The 24,194-nt window shown below is 41.7% G+C and overlaps 1 protein-coding gene across 1 annotated transcript in view; it reads left to right on the plus strand.

Annotated features, from left to right (window-relative positions):
- The first annotated feature begins 10,602 nt into the window (after nt 1-10,602).
- Nucleotides 10,603-24,194, plus strand: part of LOC126215320 (multiple epidermal growth factor-like domains protein 10) — a 68,585-nt gene continuing 54,993 nt past the window's right edge. Inside the window, exon 1 of the mRNA XM_049942001.1 lies at nt 10,603-10,656. Coding sequence (XP_049797958.1) covers nt 10,613-10,656 — 44 coding nt within the window. The 5' untranslated portion in view covers nt 10,603-10,612. The remainder of the gene's footprint in view (nt 10,657-24,194) is intronic.

Consider the following 24,194-nt stretch of genomic DNA (forward strand, 5'->3'; position numbering starts at 1 on the left):
GCATCTTGGCTTCATAATTTTGCGCCCCATGTTCGAAACCCGATTATATTTTATTTGTTTTATTTTTATTGTTTGTATTTATCTACCCATGTCCGTAGAAGGTTAGTGCCTAGTATACGAATGTTTCTCATAAAATGATTTCTTGTAACATTACAACCGTAAGTATGACAAATTTTTGATATAACCTGTGTGTGTGTCTATATATATATATATATATATATATATATATATATATATATATATGTTGAGGGATTACACTCAAAAAGATTGTAAGATAAGAATTAATATAAGAATTGGTATGACAAAGAAATGTCAGAATATGAGAATTTTTTAAAAAATTCGTTCTGATACCAATTCTTATATTAATCTTATATTTTATTCACATGTTTATTCTTCAGGAAGAGTTGGTACATTCCTTCAGTTGATACCGATCATAGACACATTCAAAACACAGATACTATGAATATCACGACAGCAGGTTTGCCACAGAGACATTTCTTCGTATGAATCTCACTCAGGGAAGAAACGTCGTTAACAATGGCGAAGATTTCGCGCGTTGTTAATAATTTCGCGGAAAATCATGCATTATGGATCACTTTTCCGAAATGCATCAAGATATACTACAGGAATATAAGCGAAAAAAATTACAAATAATTTTCTCTTTGTTTGTATATTCATTCATCCGACATACAATTAGTAGATGAATAAGGACAACGTTATATCAGTATTCACTGCAAAACATTCGTGCAGTAATCTTCTACAGACTTGGGCAGTTAAATGGAAAACAAAAATAAAAGTAATAATCGAGTTTCGAACATGGGGTGTAAAATTACGAAGCCACGATGTTAACCACTGTGCCACCATTTCGTGTGATGATATCATGCGGTAAAACGTACATAAAGTACCTGGAAAATACGTCGAAAACTGGCCGTCGGTTTTTCAGAAACGATCGAGTATCTATGATAAGCCTTGACACGTGTTCGCTTATTTTGACCCTCTGCCACTGAGCGAAGTTTCTGGGAAGTCGGGTGGTGGCAGTTGTTGTGTGAAAGTCTCTGACAAGTGCAGATTTGATGTGCTCAGTAAGGGTGCACGTGTGGCACCGAGGATGTTGCCCAACTGGGAACTCTTAGGAGCATCCTTTGCCATTTTTTTTACGCACATGTCAGTGCTGCACCAGTCCATGATCACGCAACAGGAGGCTGCGAAACAGGGGGACTGAAACAGCATGAACATCCTTTGCTGCTGCGAATCAGGTTCAATTTCGTCGAATCGTTTTGATCGGTCATAGTGGTTCTACCCCGTATACCAGAGCAAAAATTTCTGTCGCACTACAAATGGGTCTGGGTACGTCGGTTGGGGTTGTAGTTCCACCATGTCCTTAGAGCAGGGTAGCACAGTTAAATCGTCTGGGGGAGGGGGGGATCAGCAGCGTCGAATACTGTAAAAGGACGTCGTACTATTGCTCACTGGACTGCGAACTGTCGTTTTAGACCGCGAAATGTGTGGGCAATGGCGGATTTACTTACAGGCCCACTAGGCACGGGGGCATTTTTTGCTCTGTACTCATTTTAACCTTTTTTTAAGTTTTAAAATAACTGCGCTTAAAAACGACAAAATTTTTATAATTGTTGAACAGCTTGCTAGTTTAAATAAGCCTTAAGAACGAAATTCGACAATACAAGCTTGGAAATGTACATAGTTTAATTGGTGACTGAATGGTCCGGTACCATCTTCATGATTGTTTAAAATATTTTTAAGTAAGCTGTCAGGACGGCACTCTACAACACAATGTTTGAAACGTTATTATTCCGAGAATGTTGTCGGCTTCTACTTAACCCTACCATATTTCCCCCTTGAAAATACCGGGACACCTCAAAAGCTCTGATAAACTAATCAGCAGACTGTAACATGTGTTAGCCCCAGTACGTAAATCTCATAAATTTCTGCAATACATACGGCTGTTGGTAAATTATTGCACCAAAAAATATATGATAGCCGTTGTCCAACAGTCCATAATAGATCAAGAAAGATTCAGTATGTAAAAGCCGACTCTACTTAAATTTGTTGTATAAATTACGGGGAAGTATCAAGTCAACCCTTCATTACTGTAACTAATGTGAAAGCTCTGTGGCCTTCAATATCTGAGCTTTGATTTAGTGACACCCATTTAACAAAACATGTTGATACTGGGAATGTTTTACATTTTAAACAGATGTTTAACGAAAAGAACATTGGCAAAATATCTAATAATGTGTGAAATGTATTTCACAACATTTTAAGAATTGTATTTATTTATTTACTTAGTTACTTTTTGTGGCAAGAAAAGAAGAAGAAACCAACTTTCGTTTGCTCATTTGCAGGGCTTATTTCAATTAATAGTGATACAAGTCCATTTTTGTTCATTCTGCGATACAGTGTCCTAAAGTTTAATGAGCGCTGAAAAATCTGCAGTTGAGATACCAGAAATACTCATGTACAGTAGAGTCTCGGTAGTTCGAGTCTCGGTAGTTCGAGTCTCGGTAGTTCGAGTCTCGGTAGTTCGAGTCTCGGTAGTTCGAGTCTCGGTAGTTCGAGTCTCGGTAGTTCGAGTCTCGGTAGTTCGAGTCTCGGTAGTTCGAGTCTCGGTAGTTCGAGTCTCGGTAGTTCGAGTCTCGGTAGTTCGAGTCTCGGTAGTTCGAGTCTCGGTAGTTCGAGTCTCGGTAGTTCGAGTCTCGGTAGTTCGAGTCTCGGTAGTTCGAGTCTCGGTAGTTCGAGTCTCGGTAGTTCGAGTCTCGGTAGTTCGAGTCTCGGTAGTTCGAGTCTCGGTAGTTCGAGTCTCGGTAGTTCGAGTCTCGGTAGTTCGAGTCTCGGTAGTTCGAGTCTCGGTAGTTCGAGTCTCGGTAGTTCGAGTCTCGGTAGTTCGAGTCTCGGTAGTTCGAGTCTCGGTAGTTCGAGTCTCGGTAGTTCGAGTCTCGGTAGTTCGAGTCTCGGTAGTTCGAGTCTCGGTAGTTCGAGTCTCGGTAGTTCGAGTCTCGGTAGTTCGAGTCTCGGTAGTTCGAGTCTCGGTAGTTCGAGTCTCGGTAGTTCGAGTCTCGGTAGTTCGAGTCTCGGTAGTTCGAGTCTCGGTAGTTCGAGTCTCGGTAGTTCGAGTCTCGGTAGTTCGAGTCTCGGTAGTTCGAGTCTCGGTAGTTCGAGTCTCGGTAGTTCGAGTCTCGGTAGTTCGAGTCTCGGTAGTTCGAGTCTCGGTAGTTCGAGTCTCGGTAGTTCGAGTCTCGGTAGTTCGAGTCTCGGTAGTTCGAGTCTCGGTAGTTCGAGTCTCGGTAGTTCGAGTCTCGGTAGTTCGAGTCTCGGTAGTTCGAGTCTCGGTAGTTCGAGTCTCGGTAGTTCGAGTCTCGGTAGTTCGAGTCTCGGTAGTTCGAGTCTCGGTAGTTCGAGTCTCGGTAGTTCGAGTCTCGGTAGTTCGAGTCTCGGTAGTTCGAGTCTCGGTAGTTCGAGTCTCGGTAGTTCGAGTCTCGGTAGTTCGAGTCTCGGTAGTTCGAGTCTCGGTAGTTCGAGTCTCGGTAGTTCGAGTCTCGGTAGTTCGAGTCTCGGTAGTTAGAGTCTCGGTAGTTCGAGTCGCCAATAATCCGAGCCTCTTTTTTTTTGTTTAAAAGAAAAGGTTGCAACGATTTACTTTCTTTTTTTACTGACATGATAAATAATGAAAACATCATTGCAGAAGATAGACAGGGAGAGCCATTTGAACCAATTTTTAAGACCGCTGACGCGCCCTTCAGGCTACGGCCACACGAGCGTTTTTTCCACGATCGTTTCTGCCAGAATTCACGCAACACGCGCGGCCACATGGCCGCCTCTGTCACGCGGCGTGAAGCCCAGCGAAACGCCAGTAGTGCTTTGGTGCAAGCTGTGACATCATCCACTGTGCGCAGTTTTGTGTCAACTACGAGCGGAAATACATTAAACAAGAACGCAGTTCTTGCAGTATGTGCTGCGTTAGTTGTACATAGGCGTCGGAAACGACGGCAGGAAAAAAAATACTGGATTCATCCCATATTAAGCGACAGATCAACTACTTCTATTCCCCTCAAGGGTTTGTACCATGGCAAGATCATTATGCAAACGTCTTCGGATGAATTTTTGTATTGGCTTGTTAACATTTTTATCATGTATAAATTTTATTGTACACTGTTTATACCAATTAATAAAATATTTACTGTCTGTAATTACCTAGATCTGATTTTTGCTTGTTATCCATTCCACCCTATTTTTCTCCCAGAACGGCCGCTGTAACTGCTCGCCACGATTCTCTTATTCTTTCTCTAATTTTGTATTCCGGATCCCTTGTATTGTACAGCCATGGATGTTTCTGCACTTCCATAATAATGATTTCACTGTCCAGACGCTCCATTCTGGCACTTTATAAAATACAAGACTGCTACAATAACAACGAAGCGAGGACGGCAAAGTCTGTCCGTAAACTGAACAGCGAGCTGCCGAGCAGGGTTGCCAACCATAGAACTTTTTTCCTCGTACATAAACAACTAAAATCTCGTACTTTGGCTTTCAAACCACGTACATTTATCGTGCATTTGACATGCTATAAAACCAAAAATAAGTCATGTGTGGCTACTTCATTATGAAATACCTACTTTTTATAATATCGCACTACGCATTGTTAGACTGCATATGTTCTTTATTAGGAAATACCTATTGAAATAATACTGCTCCACGCATTGTTGCATATGTTGGCATCGCTACGATTTCAGTTCGGTAATTGTCGGTAAGCGTCAGAGGAAAGGGCTGAGGTTCCGGACTCTGCCGCAGTGTGTCTCCCGCCCGTGTGGCCAGCGCCCAGCGTGGAAAACACGCAAAACGAATGCACCCCAGAGCTTTCGCTCGGCGGGAACGCCGAAGTTTAAGGGCCCGCGGGGTGCGAAAACGCCTCTTGTGGCCAGCCCCATTCAACACGCAGTGGTCTATGATGTCGGCGTGAACGCCGGCAGAAACGCGCGTGAAAAAAACGCTCGTGTGGCCGTAGCCTCAGAACAACGAATAGCAGAATACGGAAACGGCTTACAACGCTCCCACCCAAAACGGCAATTGTGACGTGATCTGGTAATAGTTATTATTTAAAACCATTTTTTTTGGGGGGGGGGGGGGGACATATAATATGGTGTGCCTAGGGGCGCAAATTTTTTAATCCGCCACTGTGTATGAGAGTCAACGCCACAAGGAAAGGGGTGGTTTCATTGACACCCTGAGGGCGGCGGTGTCTCTGAAATGTTTTTCTCGGCCACACATCAGAAAATCACGTGACTTCAACGATGGGTGTCGCGGTTCTGACCTTGATAGCAGAGGCGGCAAAAGAAGGGGTGAAATGTGGGTAAGAGGGGTTTCCTTCCTAGTGTGAGACGTCCTCGGTGAAGCTGGGCAGAATTCTGATGAAATTTGGTGCCACTGTGAGATCTTTGACGCGCCTTACAGCTCACATGAATTTCTAAGTTTTGGACTTTTTTTTCGCATATTTCGAAAAGTTGGTGTTCGAAGACTCGCGGAACCAGAGGATGAAGTCGCACAGTTTCAGAGGAATGCTGTAGGCACCTTCGAGCCAAATTTCAAACTTAAGCGTCGCAATGGGAGACAATTATGGGGTTTCGAAAAGTTACACTTTTTTGCGCACTGTACGTATTTCGACTGGTTCCTTAATGAGCGGGTCTCAGTAGGTGGAGGTGGACGAAATAATCTTTGTTTCTCCATAGCTCATGCTACGTCCCTTGTCAAGACGTTGTTCACCAACAACAAACTTTTCTGGCTGACTTATGTTCATCGCATCTGTCTCTAACAGTGCAGACCGTCTGGCTAATGTGTGATTTTGCACACTGGAACGGGATTTTATAGAGGGTGTTAAAAAAAGAAATCTCGAATACTTCGAGAGATGGCAGTACTAATTGAAACAAGAAAAATAAGTCCACTAAACATGGGCCCGGAAACGCATACTTTCCGAGATAAACACCTGTCTAGGAAGCGCTGCGCGACGCTTGGGTGCGGATATTAGCACAGCCGTTGCATTGTCGCTCAGTCAAAAGTGTTGGCAGGGTATTAAGATATCCACAGTACTACCTACCATTAGGCGGTCTGCGGTCAGTTGTGTGGTTCGAGTCGTTTTGTAGGCTGCATTAGTTTAGTCGTCTTTGTGTGCCTTATTGTGCAGTACTGTCAACCCTGGATACGTATCATGGTTTTTTACCTTTTTCCAAACGAAGATTCCCGTATCTGTTTGCTGGTATTGCGATGTTTGTACGTACGAATGGTGTCGTACATTTTCTCTCTTCCACCACTTATTAGCAATGGAAGCCTAATACTCGACAAGTGATACGATATTCTGGTATGGTTTTAGCAGATGGACGTAGCCTGTGAGCCCGTATCTTCCATGCTGAGTACACACAGGCCCATTGGGAGGCGTGCCTCGCTCTATTATCTAGGGCGCACTTCATGAACATCTAACAAATCGTAACACCTTCTACGCTTTTCACGCTAATGAAGGCCGTAGAAGCATGGTCTTTTTCGCATGTCCCTCTGACCAAAATGCGATTCTGGTAGCTGGAGTCTAAAGTTTTTCTTAATCATGCCTTTTGTGTTCTTGTGGAGGTATTTCCAAAGCAACTTTCATCCCCTAACAAATAGTTTTTATATCTAACCGACAGGTGAAACACCAATTTTCATAAATTTACGTTTTAAAATTTTTTAATATAAGGAAATATTTTCTTAAAAATTTTCGTTCCCTGTTGCACGCCCTTAGTGGTTGAATTTCCAGAAACAGCGAAACAGTTTTTGTTTTATTTCTAACTAAGAAACCATATACCAACTGTCATAGATGTAGCCTTAAAACTCCTTTAGTAGTTCTTTAGTAGTTATTTATTTTCAAAAAGACTTTCACCCACTATTTTACTCCCTTAGAGGTTGATTTCGAAAAAAAAAAGTTCAAATGTGTGTGAAATCTTATGTGACTTGACTGCTAAGGTCATCAGTCCCTAAGTTTACACACTACCTAACCTAAATTCTAAGGACAAACACACACGCCCATGCCCGAGTGGGGACTCGAACCTCCGCTGGGACCAGCCGCATAGTCAATGACTGCAGCGCCTAGACCGCTCGGCTAATCCCGTGCGGCTTCGAAAACAGTGACTCGCGTATGTTTACTTCTAACACAGGTTCAAATGGCTCTGAGCACTATGGGACTTAACTTCTGAGGTCATCAGTCCCCTAGAACTTAGAACTACTTTAACCTAACTAACCTATGGACATCACACACATCCATGCCCGAGGCAGGATTCGAACCTGCGACCGTATCAATCGCGCGGTTCCAGACTGTAGCGGCTAGAACCGCTCGGCCACCTCGGCCGGCTACTTCTAACACAGAAGCCAAATAAATTTCATAGATTTAACTTCAAAAATGTTTGCACAATCAAATATTTCCGTGAAAGTTTTCATCCCCCATTTCACCTAAATAGGGGTTGAATTTCCAAGAAAAGTGAAGCACATATTTTTTAGTTCTAACTGAGAAGCCAGATTAAAATTTTCATAGATTTAATTTAAAAACGCTTTGATGATAAAATATTTTCGTGAAAAATCTCATCTCCTATTGCGCCCCTTACGGATGGAATTTCAAAAAATGTATTCTTAAACACCGCCTACGGTATAAGATCCACTCCCCTCCAAATTTCAAGTTTATTTCCTTGGCGGTTTGGGCTGGGCGATGATCAGTCAGTCAGTCAGTCAGTCAGGATATTGCCTTTTATATGTAAAGAGATTCCAATACATTTTTAGCAGCTGCAAAGCATTGTCGTGTTCGCCTAGTTATAGAATATATCTGAGAGCCGTGCGCCACACGCATATGTGATTGGCGACACGCAGTTTGACGGCCATTGCTCTACACATTTCTGTCTGTGCATGCCAAGAGCACTGATAAAAAGCAAATATTTATCGACTGACGACTGCTGTGTGAGTAATCAGCATGTGTTTACCGACACAACAGATTAGACTGGGATTAACGGCACGCGTACGAAAATCTCGTGTCAGAAGACGGAAGCCTAATTATGGACTATGAGTGACTGTACACGAATAGGTGGAGATGTGAACGTCATCGGTGTACATACTGTTAACACTGACGAAGCGTAGCGACCACTTCCTGATGCAACTTAGGCGTTTTACTCCTCCGTAAATGGCAACAGAACTGCATTTATGACCAGGCTATTTAAGCACCACAAACAACTGAAATATAGAAAGTCTTTTGAAAGGGCAGAATACGTGACGTGCAACAAACAAGCACTAAAGCTCACGCGCGCTAAATGTGACAAAATTGAACGAGTTTCACGTTTTAAATATGTAGGTGAAACAATTCAGGGAGGTTCCGTAGAAATTGATTATTTGCTACTGTAATTGTTAATTTTTTGAGTCACATTAACACGCTATGTTAAATAGCAATGCAGGTGAGTTGACTTGGTCTACTCTCGTCCGTGTTGCGATTACTGCTACGATTTGACGTGTTCAAAATGGCTCTGAGCACTATAGGACTTAACTTCTTAGGTCATCAGTCCCCTAGAACTTAGAACTACTTAAACCTAATTAACCTAAGGACATCACACACATCCATGCCCGAGGCAGGATTCGAACCTGCGAGCGTAGCGGTCGCGCTGTTCCAGACTGTAGCGCCTAGAACCGCTCGGCCACATCGGCCGGCTTGACGTAAGTGATCCGGAGAAGAACATAGTACAACCGGCCATTGGGCTACTGTTGTTACGTAAATGTCGAATTGCTCTGTGGAAAGCTTCAGGGGATATTTTACGGGATATCGTAACCTTATCCCAAACAATGGACTTGTAACCCTGAATCAGTTACCAGTGTTACTTTGGATAGAAACATTATCGTAGGTATAGACTGTCAGCGTGTTGGACGACCACCCGCCCGTCACCGCTAGATGGCAAAGGCGTCGTTTCACAGCGGTGGGCGACTTCAGTTCGTCGTAGCTCAGCCAATTAGCACGAAATATTTGTGAACTGTACACACAGCCCTTCCTAGTGAATTACTCCACCTATTACTGAAAACCAGATCAAAGCCCGTATTGTAGTTCCTGACATTAACGGGTTACACATTCTATGTAAGTTTATAATATCAATTAATATTTCTTATGGAAGTAATAACAAATTAACAGTTTTTGGATTTTTCTCTTCTCTTGTGCTGTGAAACCTCGCTCACTGTCAAATTTCATAGTTCTAGGTGAATGGGAAGTGCCTTATAGATTCTTGAGGGTATTTTTGTTCTGTCGTTGCAACTACAAAAATACGTTATTTTTTTTTTTCACCGGACGTGTTTCGCTTTGTTGAGGTCAAGCATCATTAGTGGTCTGTAATCAAGTTATTTACATTTTGGTTCGCTTTAAGATCCAAAAACTATCGTTAAGAATATGTTGATTTGTATTCCGGCGATTTTCGCTTGATTTCCCGCTTACATCGGGAAATGCCGCCTGCTAGCACATCGTTGATGTTTTTCTTCTTTAGACACTGATAATTTTGGTCTAATTTTTAGTTGTTCTGCAGGACGCATTCTTGTAGTTGCAGCGATAGAACAAAAATACTCTCAAAATTTGTAAAGCAACTACGGACAATATGGCCACATACAGTAAATGAAGACGCCTATAGGTAGTTTTGAATGGGTTTGCAAGTGACAAAAAAATGCCGTATCTTTTGAGTGCACTGACGTAGAAGCTTAAAGTTTCTACACCGCCAAGGGACCGTAGACCCCAGCATCTGTCACAAATTTCATCTTGATACGTCTACCGGTTCCTGAGAAAATGGCATCTTAACTGATGGGCAGACAGTTATGTAACAACTAACGTGAAATAATTACAGATTAACACTTTCGGGGGGTTTCCTTTACTTGTGCTGTGAAACCTTACCTCTTGTCAAATTTCATGACTCTAGGTCAACAGGGAGTATCCTGCAGGTTTTGACGAGTGAATTTCCGAGTATCAATATATGTGTGACTTAAATGACCGCAAGTTTTGATTTCATAGTCTTAGGAGCTTATAGTTTTTATACCGCCAAGGAACCGCAGACCTTCGTATGTGACGTAAATTTCAACTTGATATGTCAACCTGTTCGTGAGAAGAAAAGGGGGTCTTAACAGACGGACTGATTTGATTTTGATGACTGAATTTGCGAGTATCAAAATTTGTGACTTAAATGGCGGTAGCCTTCGATTGCATTGCCTTATGAGGGTTTTATTTATTTATTTATTTATTTTTACACCACCATGGGGCCGTCGTTAGGTATATCTGTTCTTGAGAAAAAAAAAGGGTTCTTAACAACAGCGCGGAAAGAGAGACAGACGGACAACAGAACGATCAAGTAAGGGTTCCGATTTTACCGATTGATGTACGGAAAGGTGATAAAAATATCTTTGTATCAGTGTTGTGGCGTGTGCCTGCTTATAATAAAAAAGTTTAGTAGTAATTATTTTTATACGGGCTTTTTCGGCTAAATGTTTCAGTAGACAACCGATATGGACGAAGTCGTGCTGCACGTCGGACCTGGCGGCCTAGCGTTGTCGGACAGTTGAACGGCAGCCGTCGATGGGGACGGACGTGTGGCGAAGAAACGGGACGCAGCTTGCGAGGTTAGTCGGCTGTTAATTCTGCTCACAGGCGCGTTCCTGTGAGCTACTAGAATGAATAATACGAATTATCTGACGGAACGTACAATCAAGTTTTCTTCTGATCGAAACTTTGGGCACTCGAAGGTTTACTATAATTGGGGTTACTTGCTGTTATCTTGTTCTTAATGTTGGCATCACGGTGTGTGTACTGAAATTCTTCGTTTAGTGTATGATTCTAAACAACCGTGCGATGAGAAGCAGTTTTAGCATGAAATTGAAGCAAATGAATGAATTTACCATCCTCCAGGTACCGTTGGCCATTTTAGAGCTGAAAATTCACATTTGGAAAGCTTCTGTTCTGCAGGCCTGCACATGAAATACCCGGTGATTATATGAAGACAAAAGTGTAGCCTATCTCTTTCCTGAAAATGTGACATTAATAATTATCTCACGAGGCTTGTTTAAATTTATTCTTTTAGTGTGCCGTATCGCAACCGCAGAACACACAACCGTTAAGAAATGACTTTGTCCGTCCGACTGTTAAAAACCCTTTTTCTTAGGAACGTGTAGACTTATCAAGTCGAAATTTACGTCCTGTACTAAGGTCTACAGTCGCTCGGTGTTCCAAACCATTTAAGCTTCTACATCAATACGGTTGAAAGATGCGGCCATTTATGCCACATATTACGATTCTCGCAAATTTACTCCTCAAAACCTATGGGGCACTTCCCGTTAACCCTTTACCACAGAATATGACAGAAAGAAAGGCTCCAAAGTACAAATAAAGGGAAAAAAATAAACAAGTGTTAATTCGTAACTATATTACACGGAAAAATACTCAGTTCGACTACCTACGTCATTCAGATGTACAATTAATCTCACACTTGCTAGTTAACATATATCAAATTGTTATTTTTATGAAAAATACTAGTCGTATTATTTCTTATTACGTATCACACAAAAGTTCAGTTTTCGTTCTAAATATAAATGACCAGTAAAATCGACAATGATTCACCATTGCTAAATTTGTACTGGAATTCGAAATACGTCCTAATCTCCTTGCCCCCCCCCCCGCATTTTATCGATCTCTCTTTGTTCATCTCCTCCTCCCCCCTCCCTCAAGCTATCTCCACCTCTTCCTCCCCCTCCCCGTCCACTGACAATCTCCTACTTCCTGCCCTCCTTGTCAATCTTCTCTTTCCCCTGTCTGTGTCCATTTCCTCTGTGAATCTCTGTCCACCTGTTGCCTTCCCCCTTCTCTCTCTGACCTTGATCCTTGTTTGTTATTGGGGCAACAAACATTTGTTGGGAACTGAAGTTGCTTAAAATGAATGCATTAATCGGTTAGTATCATTAGTATACAGGCTATGATAAACCCCTCCTGCTACTGGATATTAAAGGATAGTAGCTACAATGATAGGATTTTTGAATAGTTCTAATCTGTGCTGCTACTGTAGTTGAACTGACTGCGAGAAACAAGACGAAACCAAACATTTTGCAGCACAGCATTTTCTTCCTCGCAGTTGATTATAATACGAAACCTGTACCTTGTTGATTAAAAAACAGGTTACCTATGTCTGTCGAATGTTTATTAATCGTGTGAACATCTGAAGTAAATCGGTGAAGGACTTTTAGAGATTTTTCGCAACATCGTTAAACACCTATTTGTCTTTACATTGTAGTATACATATGATTACTGATCGTTTATAAAAGCTTGTTTAAATTTTAAAAAATATTACAAATTGAATTCTTTTTCTTCGTTGCGTGTTTCACGCTTCATGGAAATGTTAATGGAACATGCACCTTAGTTTAAAATGTTGACGGGCATGGGAATATACTGCGCCAGTCCAGTCCCGTGGTAGGTGACCATTTTACGACACCGCCCGACTATTGTCGAGATAAATCGACCTGTCCTTAGCATATTAAAGGTGGTCGGAGAAGTTCGTACTCGATTTTGTCGAGAATTTTTGAGTTCGATCAAACTACTTTTGATGACTGATATTAGAGCTCTGAAATAAATATAAAATGTAATAAATATAAAAACAAAACACAAAAATCGGATTGCCATGTGGTCCCCCTTGTCATTGGGGAACATTAGTGAAGTTATAGTTAGTCCTGCTGGCTTTGGAATTTGTTCCTCCTTTCGAAGTTCCGCCGTATGCAACAGATATTCCTCTCAGACTTTGTGGTAGAATATTAACAAAGGTGGGGCAGTAAGATAGTCGGAAGCTCGCATGTTCCCATCCTGAACAGTGTTAGACAAACTAAAACAGAACAGCAGAAACGTATCCTCTCATATCTAAACATTTAACGCTATCGTGCTTTTACTATATCCTAGCGAACCCCACAGTGCTCCCCCTCCCTTTGTCCATCTCCTCCTACTCCCTCTCCCTTTATCTATCTCCTCCTACTCCCCCTCCCTTTGTCCATCTCATCCTACTCCCCCTCTCTCTGTCTATCCGCCATTTCCTCCCCTTGTCTTTGTCCATTTGCTCTCATCCATCTCTCTCTGTCCATCTCCTCCCTACCCCTCTCTACATCCATTTCCTATCTCCCTTGCCTGTTCACCTCCTTTTCCCTCGTCTCTCTGACCTATAGCCTTAATTTGTTGTTATTACAAATTCAGATCCTATAGTAGTATACTAAACAAAAGCCAATTAGCCATATAGATACTACATTCCGATTATATATATATATATATATATATATATATATATATATATATGTGTGTGTGTGTGTGTGTGTGTGTGTGTGTGTGTGTGTGTGTGTTTTCCAGTCGGTTTCCACAGAGAACGGAATGTTGGTGGCCGGCAAACCGCTAAACCGACAAGCAGATCGATGAATCGACAGGTGGATATATAACCCAAACATCAATAAATCGACAGATGAGTGGATTCACTGGCGAGCTGATAGATCGATAAATCATTAGATAGGTCAATAAATCGGTTGATTGACCTATAATCCTATACATAGACCCATGAATCGAAATAGATCGATAAAGCGATACACATCCGTTAATTTCGACAAATGAATCGATAAGTTGGTAGATTACATATGGTAGATAAATAAATCTAAAGTCGGACGGACCAGGCGATCAAAAACCGGTAGGCCGATAATGGATCGATAAGTCAGGGGGCCTATCGATAAATCTGTCGGTACATCAATAACTCGATAAATCTATAGATCGGCAGTTAGATCAATATATCGATACACTGATGGGACGAGAAGCCGACAGATGTACGGAAAATCGGTAGATAGGTCAATAAACACAGATAGGCAGACAGTTTGATAGTTCGAAAAACCTATTTATAGATCTGGTAAGCGATGTATTGATCGACTGATTGACAGACCAAAGAAAACCGATAATTCTCTCTATACATAGAATTGTTTGACGGTATATCGATAGATTTGTTCGTAAATAGCTGAATATGTTTGTTCATCGATAGTTTATTAAATCGACCATCACGTCGTTTAACGGATAGATGGATCTCTGGATAAATCGTTAGGTCATTGCATAGATAGGTCGATTGGTTTAATTATTGCTATGTACAACGTATCGACTGATATACTGATACATAGTTCGACTGATAAAAACGATTTATTCATTTGTCGATAGATATAAAGACAACGTGCTTCATGTGGATATTGATACGTCGTTAGATCTATTGGTAGATGGCGATAGACCGATTCATGTATCGATTCATCAGTAGTTCGGTAGATAGGTCGATAGATCTATTAATAGATTATCATTTGATCGAATGATAGACTGACTGACCGATCGGCAGTTAGATCGCTCTATTTGTTGAGGGGACCAGTGACGGCATCGTTTCTGTTGGATTAGGGAAGGATGGGGAAGCAAATCGCCCGTGCTCTTGTAAAGGAACCATCCCGGCATTTGCCTGAAGTGATTTAGGGAAATCACGGAATATATAATCAGTTTGGCCGAACGTGTGTGTGGATCTGTCCTCTTCCTCCCGAATGCGGGCCGCTTGGATGTGCGCGCGCTACGACCTGATAAGCTAACTTCAGTGATAAATAACTCGGAAACGGAGGAGCGTATAGAATATTTTGCTTAACAATTATTTATCAGCAGAATGTCCCCTGCAACATCCTTACAAGCTTTCCGTATGTCATCCTCATATACAGGATGAGTCTTATTAACGTTTAAAAACCTCCGAAGCAACATAGATGACGCTGAGACAAGTAATTTGAGACACAAGGGGCTGCAAATGTCGGGAAATGACCCAAAAATGGATGACATCCCACGGTGTGCGTGCAGCGGTTGGGTTGGGTGTGAAGGGATGACGGAGACGCAGTATTTGCTTTTGACCAAAAGGTGCAAATATCGAACACCTTTTGTAAATATGGTCTGTTGTAAAGCTATTATTCACAAAATTGTCCTCACTGCAACGAAGTAAAAGCAGTTTCTTTGCTTTTGTTCCTTCTTTTTTGTTCACATACATTATTTAGTAAGGAAAACGTAAGCTATTTACTAGTAATGACACATTTCGGAAGCTTAAACTCATTTACTTGTGACGAAATACGGCAGGTTTTTGTTGTACCAGTTTTCATAGATTTAGCTTCAAAAATTCTTCCATAGTGAAATATTCTCATAAGACATTTCACCCACTATTTTACCCCCTTAGGGGTTGTATTTTGAAAATCAATGAAACTCGTATTTTTCTGTTTCTAACAAAGAATGCAAATACAAATCGTTATAGTTATAGCTTAAAACATGCTTGCATAATGAAATGTGTCCATAAAAATTTTCATTCACTGTTTCGCCCTCATAGGGACTAAAGTTCCAAAAACAGTGAATTACCGGTTTTTTAATTTCTAACCGAGAAGACAAATTCAAATTTTCAAAGACTTAGCTTGGAAAATGCTTTCATAATGAAATATTCCGAAAAACATGTCATCCCCTGTTTCACAACCATAGGGTTTGAATTTCCAAAATTACTGAAACACGTATATTTTTATTTGTAACCGAGATGACAATTGCAAGTTTTCATAGATATAGCTTTAAAAATACATTATTAGTTATTTAATAATTTATTTAAAAATGGTTTTTCACCTACAATTTTACCTGCTTAGTGGTTGGATTTCCAAAAACGATGAACATGTTTTTCTCTATTTCTGACCGAGAGACCAAATACTACTATTCGTAGGTATGGCTTCAAAATTGCTTTAAACAGCGACGTATTTTCAAGAAACCTTTCATTCCCTATTTCCACCTTAGGAGTAGAGTTTCCAAAAATCCCTACTTAAACGATGCCCATAGCGTAAGGTCAACACAGTCTTCAAATTTCAATTTTCTGTCCTAAGCGGTTTAGGCTGGGCGATGATGACTCAATCAGGATATTGCCTTTTATATGAAGGTCTTATTTCAATAGTGGTACAAGTCACATTTTAGTTCATTTTGAGATACAGTGTCGTAAAGTTAAATGAGCGCTGAAAAATCTGCAGTTGAAATATCAGAAATATTCAAGCATATGGCTTCTTGCTAGAGATGAACCTTTCTTTCATCTACATCTACATCCATACTCCGGAAGCCACCTGACGGTGTGTGGCGGAGAGTACCTCCATCTGTTCTCCCTTCTATTCCAGTCTCTTATTGTTGGAGGAAAGAAAGATTGTCGGTATGCCTCTGTGTATGCTCTAATCTCTCCTTATCCTCCTGGTCTCTTCGCGAGATATACGTAGGAGGACACAATATACTGCCTGACTCCTCGGTGAAGGTATGTTCTCGTAACTTCAACAAAAGCCTGTACCGAGCTGCTGAGCGTCTTTCCTGCAGTCTTCCACTGGAGTTTATCTATCATCTCCGTAACGATTTCGCGATTACTCAATGATCCTGTAACGAAACGCGCTACTCTCCGTTGGATCCTCTCTGTATCTTCTATCAACCCTATCTGGTACGGATCCCACACTGCTGAGCAGTATTCAAGCAATGGGCGAACAAGCGTACTGTAACCTACTCCCTTTGTTTTCGGACTGCATTTCCTTAGGATTCTTCCAATGAATCTGTCTGGCATCTGCTTTACCGACGATAAACGTTGTATGATCATTCCATTTTAAATCACTCCTAATGCGTACTCCCAGATAATTTATGGAATTAACTGCTTCCATTTGCTGACCTGCTATATTGTAGCTAAATGATAAGGGATCTTTCTTTCTATGTATCCGCAGTACATTACAATTGTCTACAGTGAGATTCAATTGCCATTCCCTGCACCATGCGTCAATTCATTGCAGATCCTCCTGCATTCCAGAACAATTTTCCATTGTTACCACCTCTCGATATACCACAGCATCATCTGCAAAAAGCCTCAGTGAACTTCCGATGTCATCCACAAGGTCATTTATGTATACTGTGAATAGCAACGGTCCTACGACACTCCCCTGTGGCACACCTGAAATCACTCGTACTTCGGAAGACTTCTCTCCATTGAGAATGACATGTTGCGTTCTCTTATCTAGAAACTCTTCAATCCAATCAATCTGTTTGGATCATCGATTTCAGAAGCATTATAGACAAAAACGTGGAGGTAATGAATTTGTACCATTGTTGAAATAAGCCCTTAATATGATCTACGTCACTTTGGAGGTTTTTAAACTTTAGTAAGACTCTGTAGTGATGGACAGCCGAGGACTAGCAAATTGTGAAAGCCGGTAGAGCATTTTCGCGGAGAGTGCGTCCCGCATTTTCCGCCAGAATGAGCCCGTGCGCCTTCGGCCGTGTTGTCAGCATGAAGTTGTACACTGCCGCGGCCAGCTACAACAGCCGATGGAGGCGGTGGAATGAACCTCTGTCGGCTGTCAGCAATAGCACAGTCTAACATGCAGGGTGAGAGTTATTGAACTACATGAGAAAAACGTAAATTAGTTACAAACTACTGTGTGGACACACTTTATTCACATGTGAACGTCACTACAGATAATCGGATTTAGGCTATGATGTGTTAGATATGCCTACTATAATTGTCGATGGTGTGGCGCAGATGAATAGCGCAATTCTATCTGACCCGCTGAAGAGTCGGAGTATCGATGCTGTCGATGACCTCCTGAACGGATGTTTTCAGCTCAGTAATAGATTTGGGGCTATTGTTGTACACCTTGTCTTTAATATTGCCCCATAAAAAGGAGTCGCATGTGTCAGTTCCGGAAAATACTGCGGCCAATGGACGCCCAAGCCAGTGGCCTCTGGGTATCCCAGAGCCAGAATGCGGTCCCCGAAGTGCTCCACCAGGACTTCACTCCCCTGCTTCGATGGGGTCGAGCTCCGTCTTGCATGAAACACACCTTGTCGAAATCAGGGTCACTTTGGATGTTGTTGTTGTGGTCTTCAGTCCTGAGACAGGTTTGATGCAGCTCTCCATGCTACTCTATCCTGTGCAAGCTTCTTCATCTCCCAGTACCTACTGCAACATACATCCTTCTGTATCTGTTTAGTGTATTCATCTCTCGGTCTCCCTCTACGATTTTTACCATCCACGCAGCCCTCCAATACTAAATTGATGATCCCTTGAGGCCTCAGAACATGTCCTACCAACCGATCCTTTCTTCTAGTCAAGTTGTGCCACAAATTTCTCTTCTCCCCAATCCTATTCAATACCACCTCATTAGTTATGTGATCTACCCATCTAATCTTCAGCATTCTTGTATAGCACCACATTTCGAAAGCTTCTATTCTCTTTTTGTCCAAACTATTTATCGTCCATGTTTCACTTCCATACATGGCTACACTCCATACAAATACTTTCAGAAACGAATTCCTGACACTTAAATCTATACTCGATGTTAACAAATTTCTCTTCTTCAGAAACGCTTTCCTACATTTTATATCCTCTCTATTTCGACCATCATCAGTTATATTGCTCCCCAAATAGCAAAACTCCTTTACTACTTTAAGTGTCTCATTTCCTAATATAATTCCCTCAGCATCACCTCACTTAATTCGACTACATTTCATTATCCTTGTTTTGCTTTTGTTGATGTTCATCTTATATTCTCCTTTAAAGACACTTTCCATTCCGTTCAACTGCTCTTCCAAGTCCTTTGCTGTCTCTGACAGAATTACAACGTCATTGGTGAACCTCAAAGTTTTTATTTGTTCTCCATGGATTTTAATACCTACTCCGAACTTTTCTTTTGTTTCCTTCACTTCTTTCTCAAAATACAGATTGAATAACATCGGGGATTGGCTACAACCCTGTCTCACTCCCTTCCCAACCACTGCCTCCCTTTTCATGCCCCCTCAACTCATATAACTGCCATCTGGTCTCTGTACAAATTGTAAATAGCCGTTCGCTCCCTGTATTTTACCCCTGCCAATTTTAGAATTTGAAAGAGAGTATTCCAGTCACCATTGTCAAAGGCTTTCTCTAAGTCTACAAAAGCTAGAAACGTAGGTTTGCCTTTCCTTAATCTAGCTTCTAAGATAAGTCGTAGGGTCAGTATTGCCTCACGTGTTCTAATATTTCTACGGAATCCAAACTGATCTACCCCGAGGTCGGCTTCTACCAGTTTTTCCATTCGTCTGTAAAGAATTCGCGTTAGTATTTTGCAGTTTTGACTTATTAAACTGATAGTTCGGTAATTTTCACATCTGTCAGCATCTGCTATCTTTGGGATTGGAATTATTATATTCTTCTTGAAGTCTGAGGGTATTTCGCCTGTCTCATACATTTTGCTCACCAGATGGTAGAGTTTTGTCAGGACTGGCTCTCCCAAGGCCGTCAGTAGTTCTAATGGAATGTTGTCTACTCCCGGGACCTTGTTTAGACTCAGGTCTTTCAGTGCTCTTTCAAACTCTTCACGCAGTATCGTGTCTCCCATTACATCTTCATCTACATCCTCTTCCATTTCCATAATATTGTCCTCAAGTACATCGCCCTTGTATAGACCCTCTATACAGGGTGTTACAAAAAGGTACGGCCAAACTTTCAGGAAACATTCCTCACACACAAATAAAGAAAAGATGTTATGTGGACATGTGTCCGGAAACGCTTAATTTCCATGTTAGAGCTCATTTTAGTTTCGTCAGTATGTACTGTACTTCCTCGATTCACCGCCATTTGGCCCAATTGAACGAAGGTAATGTTGACTTCGGTGCTTGTGTTGACTTGCGACTCATTGCTCTACAGTACTAGCATCGAGCTCATAAGTACGTAGCATCAACAGGTTAGTGTTCATCACGAACGTGGTTTTGCAGTCAGTGCAATGTTTACAAATGCGGAGTTGGCAGATGCCCATTTGATGTATGGGTTAGCACTAGGCAATAGCCGTGGCGCGGTACGTTTGTATCGAGACAGATTTCCAGAACGAAGGTGTCCCGACAGGAAGACATTCGAAGCAATTGATTGGCGTCTTAGGGAGCACGGAACATTCCAGCCTATGACTCGCGACTGGGGAAGACCTAGAACGATGAGGACACCTGCAATGGACGAGGCAATTCTTCGTGCAGTTGACGATAACCCTAATGCCAGCGTCAGAGAAGTTGCTGCTGTACAAGGTAACGTTGACCGCGTCACTGTATGGAGAGTGTTACAGGAGAATCAGTTGTTTCCGTACCATGTACAGCGTGTGCAGGCACTATCAGCAGCTGATTGGCCTCCACGGGTACACTTCCGCGAATGGTTCATCCGACAATGTGTCAATCCTCATTTCAGTGCAAATGTTCTCTTTACGGATGAGGCTTCATTCCAACGTGATCAAATTGTAAATTTTCACAATCAACATGTGTGGGCTGACGAGAATCCGCATGCAGTTGTGCAATCACGTCATCAACACAGATTTTCTGTGAACGTTTGGGCCCAATGTTCTTCCACCTACGCTCAATGGAGCACGTTATCATGATTTCATACGGGATACTCTGCTAGAACATGTGCCTTTACAAGTACGACACAACATGTGGTTCATGCACGATGGAGCTCCTGCACATTTCAGTCGAAGTGTTCGTACGCGACCGATGTGTTGGTAGAGGCGGACCAATTCCATGGCCTCCACGCTCTCCTGACCTCAACCCTCTTGACTTTCAGTTATGGGGGCATTTGAAAGCTCTTGTCTACGCAACCCCAGTACCAAATGTAGAGACTCTTCGTGCTCGTATTGTGGACGGCTGTGATACAATACGCCATTCTCCAGGGGTGCATCAGCGCATCAGGGATTCCATGCGACGGAGGGTGGACGCATGTATCCTCGCTAACGGAGGACATTTTGAACATTTGCTGTAACAAAGTGTTTGAAGTCACGCTGGTACGTTCTGTTGCTGTGTGTTTCCATTCCATGATTAATGTGGTTTGAAGAGAAGTAATAAAATAAGCTCTAACATGGAAGGTAAGCGTTTACGGACGCGTGTCCACATAACATATTTTCTTTCTTTGTGTGTGAGGAATGTTTCCTGAAAGTTTGGTCGTACCTTTTTGTAACACCCTGTATACTCCTTAAACTTTCTGCTTTTCCATCTTTGCTTAGAACTGGGTTTCCGTCTGAGCTCTTGATATTCATATAAGTGGTACTCTTTTCTCCAAAGCTCTCTTTAATTTTTCTAGCGAGATAAGCCTCTACATCATTACATTTGTCCCCTAGCCATCTCTGCTTAGCCATTTTGCTCTTCTTGTCTATCTCCAAAAAAAAAAAAAAAAGGTTCAAATGGCTCTGAGCACTATGGGACTTAACTTCTGAGGTCATCAGTCCCCTAGAACTTAGAACTATTTAAACCTAACTAACCTAAGTACATCACACACATCCATGCCCGAGGCAGGATTCGAACGTGCGACCGTAGCAGTCACGCGGTTCCAGACTGAAGCGCCTAGAACCGCATGGCCATACTTGTCGGCCTTGTCGGTCTCATTTTTGAGACGTTTGTATTCCTTTTTGCCAGCTTCATTTACTGCATTTTTGTATTTTCTACTTTCATCGATTAAATTAAATGTTTCTTCTGTTACCCAAGGATTTCTACTATCCCTCGTCTTTTTACCTACTAGATCCTCGGCTGCCTTCACTACTTCATCCCTCAAAGCTACCCATTCTTCTTCTTCTCACTCACATTCCTGTCAATTGTTCCCTTATGCTCTCCCTGAAACTCTGTGCAACCTCTGGTTTAGTCAGTTTATCATCTCCAGGCTTCTTCCATGTATACAACCTTCTTTTATGATTCTTGAACCAAGTGTCAGCTATGATTAGCCCCAATCCATATTCACCTACTACGTTTCTTTCTCTCACTTTTCCTACTACCGAATTAAAGTCATCCATGACTATCCATGTTTTCGTCTCCCTTCACTATTTGAATAATTTCTTTTATTTCATCATACATTTCTTCAATGTCTTCATCATCTGCAGAGCTGGTTGGCATATAAACTTGTACTGCTGTACTGGGCGTGGGCTTTGTGTCTATCTTGCCCACAATAGTGCGTTCACTATGCTGTTTGTAGTAGCTTACCCGCACTCCTATTTTTTTTATTCATTATTAAACCTACTCCTGCATTACCCCAATTTGGTTTTTCTTTTTTCGTTTTTTTGTATATATATATATATATATATATATATATATATATATATATATATATATATATAAAATAGGGATCAACTCATCTTCCAAAACCTTCACGTACCGTTCGGTTGTCACCATACTACCAAGGAACATCGCACCGATTATTCCGTGAGTGGACAACGCACACCACATAGTAACCTGTTGAGGTGTCTCGCTCGAACTATCGCGTCTATTAATTACATTCGTGCGTCCATAATCAGGTTGGACACCTGCCCACGAGTCACCTGGATACAAACGACAGCTCCGGCAATGTGCTGCCCATTTATACCGAGTGTTAGCGATATTGTTGTCGTCTGTATATGTGCATATGTCTATCCCATGACTTTCTCCACTTTACTGTAAAGCATTTAGCGACGAGTGAAGATGATATTACTGGCCCATCGGACCCACACACAATTCCGGCTTCTCGAAGACTTGGGGAAAAACAAAACACGATGAGACATGGTGTTACATGTTTATTCAAATGTTTACTTTACGGGATGTGCACTAATGCGCCGGCCGGGGTGGCCGAGCGGTTCTAGGCGCTTCAGTCTGGAACCGCGCGACCGCTACGGTCGCAGGTTCGAATCCTGCCTCGGGCATGGATGTGTGTGATGTCCTTAGGTTAGTTAGGTTTAAGTAGTTCTAAGTTCTAGGGGACTGATGACCACAGCAGTTCAGTCCCATAGTGCTCAGAGCCATTTGAACCATTACGAGGTTGCTCAATTATATTGAAAACATCTAAAACTCTGGAAATATATTGCCCTGCCTGGAAATATTGTACCGTCTGTGGGCAGTATTGGCAATAATACCCTTCACAGTCAGTCACGTTCTCCATAGGCCAAGGAGGTTTCACGTTGAGATATTTGTTGTTGTCTGGAACCTTAGTTCAAAACAAGGTGAAAGAGCATTATTATTGGATTGCTTTGAAATGTATAAATCATTGCCGGCATTGTGGAATGTTAGACCACATGAATACAAAAAGAAAAGTGTGAGGTCATCCACATGAGTGCTAAAAGGGATTCGTTATACATCGGTTACACGATAAATCAGCCTAAAGTATTACAATTACGAACAACTTAAATTGGAAGGAACACATAGAAAATGTTCTGGGGAAGGCTAACCAAAGACTGCGTTTTGTTGGCAGGACACTAGAAAAATATACAGATCTATTAAGGAGACTGCCTACACGACGCTTGTCCGTCCTCTTTTAGAATACTGCTGCGCGGTGTGGGATCCATACCAGATAGGACTGGCGGAGTACACTGAAAAAGTTCAAAGAAGGGCAGCACGTTTTGTTGTATCGCGAAATATGGGAAAGAGTGTCACAGAAATGATACGGGATTTGGGCTGGACATCAGGTAAAGAAAGGCGTTTTTCGCTACGGAATCTTCTCACAAAATTCCAACCACCAACTTTCTCCTCCGAATGCGAAAATATTTTGTTGACACCGACCTACATAGGGCGGAACGATCACCACGATAAAATAAGGGAAATCAGAGTTCGCACGGAAAGATATAGTTGTTCGTTCTTTCCGCGCGCTTTATGAGTTTGGAATAATAGAGAATTGTGAAGCTCGTTCGGTGTACCCTCTGCCAGGCACTTAAATGTGATTTGCAGAGTATCCATGTAGATGTAGATGCTAAGAATGATGAATCGTATGGTTTGTTACTCAGAATGTATAGGGAACGGCCGCAAAGGAAGATGTTTTAAAAAAATTTAATCATTGCAAAGCTATGAATAAAAGTACATATAGCTACGCTGACTTGCTGGAACCGCGTCTCCCATTGTATTATATTATTTTTTATCATGGGCCATGGGCCTCTTTAGAAATGAGTAGCATGTCCTGTGAAGCATATCTCTCTTGTTAAAATAAGAGTGTCCAGTATAAACCATATATATTATCAACATGTTAAGCAATACAATGTATGTAAAATGACATTAACTGCATGGAAAATGAAGATGGATGACTACACTACTGGCCATTAAAATTGCTACACCAAGAAGAAATGCAGATGATAAACGG

Source organism: Schistocerca nitens, chromosome 12 (assembly GCF_023898315.1).
Source record: "Schistocerca nitens isolate TAMUIC-IGC-003100 chromosome 12, iqSchNite1.1, whole genome shotgun sequence".
Classification (NCBI taxonomy): domain Eukaryota; kingdom Metazoa; phylum Arthropoda; class Insecta; order Orthoptera; family Acrididae; genus Schistocerca; species Schistocerca nitens.